Source organism: Myotis lucifugus, unplaced genomic scaffold (genome assembly GCF_000147115.1).
Source record: "Myotis lucifugus unplaced genomic scaffold, Myoluc2.0 scaffold_99, whole genome shotgun sequence".
Taxonomy (NCBI): Eukaryota; Metazoa; Chordata; class Mammalia; order Chiroptera; family Vespertilionidae; genus Myotis; species Myotis lucifugus.
The window spans coordinates 821419-829936 of record NW_005871147.1 but is presented as its reverse complement, the minus strand read 5'-3'; the positions used below and the strand labels follow the sequence as shown (position 1 = coordinate 829936).

The window sequence follows — 8518 nt, the reverse complement described above, 5'->3', positions numbered from 1 at the left end:
AACACATAATGTTCTCTCTTCTCATGAGCTTTCTCTGACCTTTTTTCACCCCGTCTGATCTGGTCTTTGGGCCCTAAGAGGAGAGAAGAGTGGAGTCCACACACCAATCAGGTCCTGACCAGCCCCCAGGGGTCCGGGATGTGTCACCCCCCCCCCCCCATGGTGGTGGTGGGGAGCAAGGAGAAGTGGAGGTGGGGGGGGGGGGCTGTGGGCTGTGCTTCCCTCTCCTCACAGTCAGAGGCCCTGAGCCTTTGTCCAATGAGACTGAAATAAGCTTAAAACAGAGTTGGGTAAATTAAGTCGGTTTACTGAATACGCACCTCGATTCCACTCAGGGTGGCGGCCTGAACAGGTGCCCTCAGCAGAGGAACCCCAGGCCGCTGGGCCTGTCAGGGCTGTGGGGTCCTTTGGGGCTTCTGGGCTGAGGGGCAGCAGCAGGGCAGCCTGTGGGTGCTCAACAAGCCAGGCTGCTTGGCCTGTGCTGTCCGTAGACGCTCAAGCCAGACCCCAAGAAGGGAGTGGCATAAAGTAAACACAGTAACTGCAAACACGTGGTCTCGGTTTCAGTAAAGAGGGAGGGAGGGAGGGAGGGAGGGAGGCACCTGGGGACATAGAAAGGGCGGCTGGGGGAGAGGTCTCCGCCAAGCTCCATGGCCAGCTCCTTGCTAGATGACCCGCCTGTTGCCTTCATAAATGCTGTTTTCATTTCCATCTCCCAACTCGGAATCTGGAAAGCAAGAAGATCTCTCAGGCTGTAGAGCCACAGCAGACTGTGGGATCTGCCATGGAGGGGCGTGCCATTGCTGCCCCTCCCGCCCCCACCCCAGCCCCAGCGGCCAGCCACACACGTGCTGCAGTGCCTGGAACAGTGTGGGGAACAGAGATGGCAGTCTGGGGCTGGGAAATTCCTAGACTTCCCACCGGCCAGGGCAGCTGGACTGTAAGCCCCTCAACAAAAGAATCTTACTCATCTTCAGATCCCCACGGGGCCTGGTGCTGCAAATGTTTGCAGGATGAATAGCTGGAGGAGGCTCTCGGGGTAGTGCCCCCACACGAACTCTCACTTCCTTAACTTGTCAGGAAGGGGGGCTGGGGGGATTGGCCTAGGTTGTAAAGAAGTCTTCCAGGGATCAAGTGGCTGGAAGCAGAGGGCCATGTGATGGGAGGGAAGACAGAGAGGCAGTGGGGTCTGAGTGAGGAGATGGAATGGGGGTGGGGGCTCTTTATTCTTGGGGGAAACTCTTGTTCTCAATACATTTCTTTTCCCATTGGCTTGAGTGAGTGCCCCCTGACTGTTTGGAAACAGTTTTTGACTGTGGAAGAAGGGCAGGGAGTAGGAGCAATGGACATATTGACATCCCCCCATCTTTACCTGGACCCTCTCAGCTTCTCCCTCCGCCACAGGAAGCCCCAGCCCCACAAGCTTCCCCGTTTCCTCACTCACCCTGTTCTTTCCCTCAAAGGCAGTTGCCTTGACTTGTGCAAATGGGGAGGTGCTCTGGCCCAGCCTTTGGCCTGAAGGCCTCCTGCCTGCTCCTGTTCACACCTGGATTGATAGCTGCAGGAGGCATTGTTCCCCTCCCTGGCCTTGGGCTTGGCTGTGGTGACAGTCATGCCTGCCAGCTGGGCAGCACTGGCAGGGGGGCTGGGTCACAGACAGGTGTGACAGGTTGTCAGATCTGGGCACACCCACCCAGGGACTCTCCCCAGCTGCCCTCACCTCTGTGCCACCTGTGCCATTTATGTGTGGCTTCGGTTACCAGGTGCAGGGGCGGGGTGCCTGGTGAGAAGGTTGGCATGGGCACCACAGAGCCACAAAGAGGCTGCCATCTCTGTGCCACCTAGTGGGCCCTGAGGTTTTGCCTTTTCTCCTCCTCGTTTTCCTGAACTGAGCTAGGGCGGCAGGTCACAGCTGTGACTCAGCTCTGGCAGCCGCTCTTAATAAAGTGCTGCCAACCAGGTGAGGCGTGCCAGGCTGCTGGGGACCAAGGAAGAGTGCGGCCCGGGGGAGGGTGGAAGGCATGCGGCTCTGTGGCTCTTCTCTGGATCATGGCTCTGGCGGGAAGCCAGGCGAGGGCAGCATGTGACCAGGTGCCAAGACCGGCCCTGCACAGGGCTCTACTCCACCTCAGCGGTGCCTGCCGGCCTCTGGTGTGTGTGCAGGGCTGGGGGCAGGTGGAGCGGACCTAGATCCACGTTTCCAGGGAGAACTGGCTGCCCCCACACTGGGGCCGGTGCAGGGGAGGATGTGGTCCTAGAGCTAGTCCCAGATTCCTGAAGTAGGATGGCAAATGGCATCTCTCTAGGGCAGTGGTTCTCAACCTTCCTAATGCCGCGACCCTTTAATACAGTTCCTCATGTTGTGGTGACCCCCAACCATAAAATTATTTTCGTTGCTACTTCATCACTGTAATTTTGCTACTGTTATGAATCGTCATGTAAATATCTGATATGCAGGATGTATTTTCATTGTGACAAATTGAACATAATTAAAGCATAGTGATTAATCACAAAAGCAATATGCAATTATATATGTGTTTTCCGATGGTCTTAGGCGACCCCTGTGAAAGGGTCGTTTCACCCCCAAAGGGGTCGCGACCCACAGGTTGAGAACCACTGCTCTAGAGCAACGGGGGACGGCAGCATCGCAGCCAGGGCACTTGCAGGGGGGGCTCCCAGGATCCCCTCCGTGGAGACCCTTTTTTAAGCATCACCCCAGGGATGCTCTCCTCCTGCCCTTCAGAGACGCCAGTCTTCCCTGGGCCCCGTATGTCCCTGCCCCAGCTCCGTGGGGAAAAGGCTTCGTCGTCAGGGCCTCCCGGAGTAGGAGGGCGGCAGCGGCCCGTGCTGGGCACTAGGGGGCGCCCCTGCCCAGCCGAACCCACCCGGGCGCGCCCGGCTGCAGCAGGTTTCCCCGAACCCGGGAAGAGGCGCGGGCGCCGCTGGGGAAGGGCGCAGCCGGGCGCGGCGCCGAGACCCTGCCCGAGCCCCGGCCCCGGGTCCTCTCGGCGCCCACAGCCGGCTGCTGGCTGTCGCGCCCTTTCCGGAGCTGGGGCTCTCGCCAAAAGCCGCGATTAGGACCAGCGAGACGAGGCGCAGAGGCGTTTTCCGCGAGAGGGGGTGTGTGCGCCCGCGACACAAAGGTCTTTTCTCGACCCCACCGCTCCCTTCCCGCTCGCTCCCAGCCGGGTTCCCGGAGGGGGAGCCACCGGGAGGGATCGACAGTGCTGGATGGTGGGGTGGCCGCCCAGAGTGGCCCCCGAGGACACGGCGGTCGCGCCCAGGACTAGGACTCTATGGGCTCCTTTTGTGAACGGAGGGAAGGCCCCCTCCCTCCCTCCCCGCGTCTCTGAAAATGGCCCCCCTTATACCCCGGTTCCCGGAGGAGCGTGCCCTGAACAGTAAACTGGGTTCAAGAGGCATCGTCTGGGCCTCGCCCTGTGCAGTTGTGAGCTGGTTCAGCTTCTCCTCCAGGCGGGTCTGTGGGGGTTTCCCCAAAAGCATCCCCCTGACCAGCTGCGCCCTGACCACCAGGGGCTCGCCCCTGGGCCTGGGCCTGACCCGAGTCCCTGGGAGGGGCCCAGGAATCTGCCTTTGGTAAGCCCCCAGGTGATGCTGCCGGCAAAGCCAGTGTGGGGTTTACTGTCCTAACCCTTTTAGGGCAGTAACATTGCTCCCTGGAAAAGCCTCTGGCGACCGAATTGTCACATTCTCGCCCCCCCCCCCTCCCAGGTCCCTGTAATGTTTATTCTCCCTGCAAGCCCTTCTGCTTTCATTAACCACATCTTCCCCAGTGGGGGGTCCTGAGATCATGACCCGGTTCGAATGCGCCTAGGAGGGACCTTTCTCAGGAGGCCTGGCTCAGCCCCAGTCCAGAAGACCCACTTGATGGGCCCGAATGGTGAGGAAATCCAATAAAAAGCCACCAGCTTGTGATGGAATGTGGTCCCTTCCGGTGATGGCTAAAGAGCCCCTTCCAGGGTTTGGAAGATAACCTGAGAGGCTGGAGAATTCCAGCAAAGGAAAAGGAAAGGGAAAAGGGAAAATCCTGCGGCAGCCATCCTACCCGACACCACTGCCTCCCCTTTTCCTTGCTTTCTGGGTGAGCTGGAACCCTTATCCACTCCGGGTCAGTGCTTGGCCTCGCCTGTGTGACCTGCTGCTGCTAGTTCCCCAAGCTCGGTGGGGTTATTTTTGCCCCTGGGTGGTGGTCATTACTTCCACAGTATTAGGTTCAACACAGCGACAGAAAAAGTAAATTAGCAAACACCCTCAAAATGGCAGGACTGACCCCAAAACCTACTTTCATTTTCTTCCGGTCTGGGTCGTGGGAAATTTCTTGACAACTATGAGAAAGAAGACAGTGAAAAATGAATTGTCTTTCCAAGGCCACCGTGAACAGCTGTGTAATTCCCTAGACTCGGGGAGGTTCTCGGAATGCCTTACCATCACCTTAAAGGGGCAGGGAAAATGCGTGGAGGTGCCCGGAGCTCGCTGACATTCAGCACGCGGGGCTCAGCCGGGCCCTAAGGACGGCTGCAGCATCACCCGGGTCACCTTTGCCAGTCAGCCCAGGGCTTCTAATTTTGGCAGCGTGAGCAGACTTGCTTCCTCTCTGCCATTGATCTGAAGAGCAAGATCCCATCCTGATGGTCCCAAGCCCATTTTCAGGCCGTGTGGGGGTGAAGGCCTTGCTAATTGGCCACTTGCCTCACCACTGGCTTTTAAACAATCGCTTGTATTCTCTGCCCGGCAGGAAGCAGCAGGCCCATCAAGGCCTTGGGCTCCCTCTTTGTTCTGACTTTATGGCATTTTATGCCACAATAAGAAACACTGTGTACTCCGTGGGAGCCCATTGTGCCAGGCCGTGAGGATGTGGGATCGGGAGGAAGGCTGGTGCTCTTCCCCCAGGAGAAGAGGGGTTTTGTGACAGGCTCGAGGACAAAACAAGGGGTGCCAGACACTGTTGCTGGGGCAACAGGCTGCCCAGTGTGGAGGCAGCCTTGGCCTCTGGGGCGCCTCTCACCCACAGGCCAGGAAGAGGGCAGGAGAAGGATGGAATTTCTCATAGAGTGTGCAGTCCCAGTCACCCGGTAAATTATACATCAGGGCCGTGTTAACCGGCCTCATCCTGTCCCGAGACGCTGTGCCAGGTGATCACATCTATCGAAACCAGCGCTCACACTCCACCAGGAAAAGCCATCTTGGTGAGTGTGGGCCAAGGGTCGGCCTCCCGTATTTTGGGTCGATCTGGTCCTTGGAGGCCAGACTTTTGGTTTTGTAGAAATGGTATGAATGGGGAGGGCTTGGGAAAAGTCCACCCAGCCTCCCACATAAATGGGTCAGTGCGAGTTGAAAGCTGCTTCAAATCTCTACCTGCCTCCCAGGCCAGCTGCTGCCCTCCCCTCCCCTCCCCTCCGGTTTCTTCAGGTGAAAGTTTTCCTGCAGGTGCAGTGGTGATACAGCACACCTGGGGCAGGAGACAAAGGCGGGCCTCACTCCAGCAGAGCACTCTCTGCCCTTTGCCTTTTGCCTTCCAGCACACTGACTGGGATTCTCTGTTGTTCTATGTAGTTTAGTGAACTAGGCCCCTAAGGGATACAGAGGAGCTGCCATGGGCAGGCAGGGAGAGAAATGCAGGGCATAGGTACATTTCATGGGGGGAGGGAGGGAAGCCTGGTAGAGATAAGACGTATGGCTATGAGGACTCCCAGGACAGGGGGCTTTGGGGGTGGGGGTGAGGGGTGGGGGGGGGCAGGTCCTGAATAATGGAGTGCCCTGTGTGAGTGCTGAAAGGAAGAGAGGACTAGGAAGGCAAGTCTGTATAGCTTCACCTCGCAGGCCAGCTTTGTGTCCCCCTCAGATTAAATAAAGGGTGAGCCAAGTGGGGTCAAGTGAGGCCGGTGGGTCTTGTGTCCTCGTGCTGGGCACTTGCACAGAACACCATTCAATGCTTCCTTCAGCCCATATGTGCCTCCCTCTGTGCCCACCAAGTCCGCACTTCCCATTTCCAATGCTCCCCACGTGGGCCCCTTGCCCTATAACAGTGCAACAGCCACCCAGCTGGTCCCATCCCGCTCCAGCCCGCCCTCCTCATGGCTGCTCCACTTACCTCTCAAAAACGCAGACCTCTTGGCCTGCCAAACCCAGCTAGAAATCCTTGAGCGGCCTTCTAGAGCCCAATACCAACCCATCACATCCTGCTCCCTGCCAAACCTCCAGGCTCACTTCCTGCCAGCCTTGGCCACTCTCAACTCCTTTCCCAAACATGCAAGACTTTTCAGGTCTCTGAGCCTTTGCATTGCTTTCTGCATAGAATGCCCTTTTCCTCCCCACCCACCTGCTAAACTCTCCAAGATTCAGTGCAATCATCACCTCCTCAGCTCATCAGTGGATGAGAGCAATAATGGGAGGAGCTTGGCTACCAGGCTCTCAAAGCAGTGGGAAGACTGATGGCAAAGAGCACAACCTACTCAGATTAAAGGCAAGGTCTTGGAGGTGTTGGCTAGTGTCCCCGAGGACCCTGCCGGGAGAGCCTGTCCTGGAGAAGGAGTGGAAGCAGGGGGTGAGAAAGGTGGCTCCTCACGTCACCTAACTTTGCTCTGTTTCCCCCACCAATCTTCTGTTGTAATACAAGGCACGTTGTTGATACTCTTGTTACATGTCTATTTTCTCTTTAGACTCTGAGTCCTTTATAATCATCATTTTATTCCCAGAATCTAGTTTAGAACCTGGTACATAGGAGGCACACAGAAACATCTTTAAACAAACGACTGTACCTTGAACTTGGATGTGTCGTTACCAGAATACCTTTCTCTCCACAAATTTGTACTATCTCCAATTTGTACTCGCTTCCTGGAAGAAGTGAGGTTCTGGTTCATTAATTTGCTGTTTGAGCATCAAAGGTTATTGAGCACCTACACTGTGCCGGGCATTTTCTAGGCACTGGAGGACTGTAGGGGTCAAAAGAGATAAGGGTTCCGTGCCCTGGTTGCCAGTGCAACGTCCCACCTCCACCCTACAAGACCACGTCTTTCTTTGACGGTCAGTTAGCACTGGTGGAATCAATCAATGCTTCTGGCATCCATAGTGTTTGGGACGTGGTCAGCGGTCACATAGGATTCGCTGTGTGCCAGCATCACGAGAGGAGTAGAAGGCTGGGCTTTGCCTTCAAATAGCTCACAACTTACCTCACTGGAGAGACAAATTGGTTGTTATGGGATCATTGGAAACCCAGTCAGGGGACACCTGGTGTTGTCAATATCACAGCCTCTGGGAATTCACTGGGTCTGCCAGTTCTCTTGACCAAGTGTGACTTTCCAATTATTTTCCAGATTTATAAATATGGTATTTTCTGTTTTTATAACTTCCAACTTGACCATAAGCTCCTCAAAAAAAGGGACATCATGGCATCACGTCTAGTAGGCGGCCAGGTCCCCACTGATACAGGCTGAGGCATGAATGAATGAGTGAATGAATGGTCATCACCACTGATAGGCATGCATCACTGGACACCTTTGTGAAAAACAGCCAAGAAACCCCGTGTGAATGGGTTCTCCAGCTTGGTAGGGACTGGACAGGGAAGGAGGGCTCTCCTTACATAGTGCCTCTCTTCTGCTAAATGTTGCCCACAGATTCTGAGTATTTTCTACAAGAAAACACGGAGACTCAAGTCCAGCAGTATGAATTTGCCCAAAGCCCTTGCCTTCCTTCTTCCATTTGTGGAACTCTTAACTGGTTATTTGTGCCGGTGCTTGCTCGGTGGTTTAGTGGGTGAGATCTATTTCAGGGTTTCTCATTAAGTGTAAGCTGTGGTGAGAGAAGAATGTTGCCCCGTTCTTTCTGCTTCCTTCCTGTCCTGGTTCCCAGCTGGCTTCTGGTATCCCTTCCTCTTCCTCTAGGATAGTTTTACCAGAAGGTTCCTCAGAGCCAGTGCTCTGGAGCCTGGGTTTCCACCCACTGGGTTGCACTGTTTGTCGTGTGCTTTGCTGTCTTGAGGGCTAACCCTGCTTGCATTAGCTTGCCGAAGTGGCAGCCATCTGTAACCTATATCAACACTGGGGTGCTTTGAAGTTCAATGTGCAATAAAGGGTTCATTAAAAAGATGTGGAATCATGAAAATGAGGTTACAGAAATGTTAACAAAGGATCATTTCCTGCTTCCTGTACTATTATTTTTTCTTTTTTTAGTGTATTTCTCTGAGGAATTTATGTCACCATTAAAACTACGGAAGAGTTAAAGGAAGGACAGGCCAGGTCAAAAGGAGGGTGAGATTCCTGAGGAGATAGCTTGGCAAAGACCCAGCCTGTTTTCTTAATTGAGAGCTTAGGGTGGGAGAACTTAAGCAGAAGAAGAAGAAAAAAAAAAGGTAGGGACAAATCTAGAACTGTTATGACTAATGGTTTGAACGCAGCCTTTTAGTTTGGGTTGACTCCAAATGGATCGCAACAGCCTCTAATCATGTAAGGCCTGCGGTAATGTAAGCGCCATTTGGAATCACTGAATTCCAGCCTCCAGG

At 54.9% G+C, this 8518-nt stretch overlaps 1 protein-coding gene across 1 annotated transcript in view; it reads right to left on the bottom strand.

The window, feature by feature from the left end:
- Positions 1-611: 611 nt before the first annotated feature.
- MARCH10 (membrane associated ring-CH-type finger 10) overlaps positions 612-8518 on the bottom strand; it is an 81415-nt gene continuing 73508 nt past the window's right edge. Inside the window, exons 10-11 of the mRNA XM_014458702.2 lie at positions 4304-4346; positions 612-727 (exon numbers count right to left, since the gene is read on the bottom strand). Of these exons, the coding sequence (XP_014314188.1) occupies positions 666-727; positions 4304-4346 (105 nt within the window). The 3' untranslated portion in view covers positions 612-665. The remainder of the gene's footprint in view (positions 728-4303; positions 4347-8518) is intronic.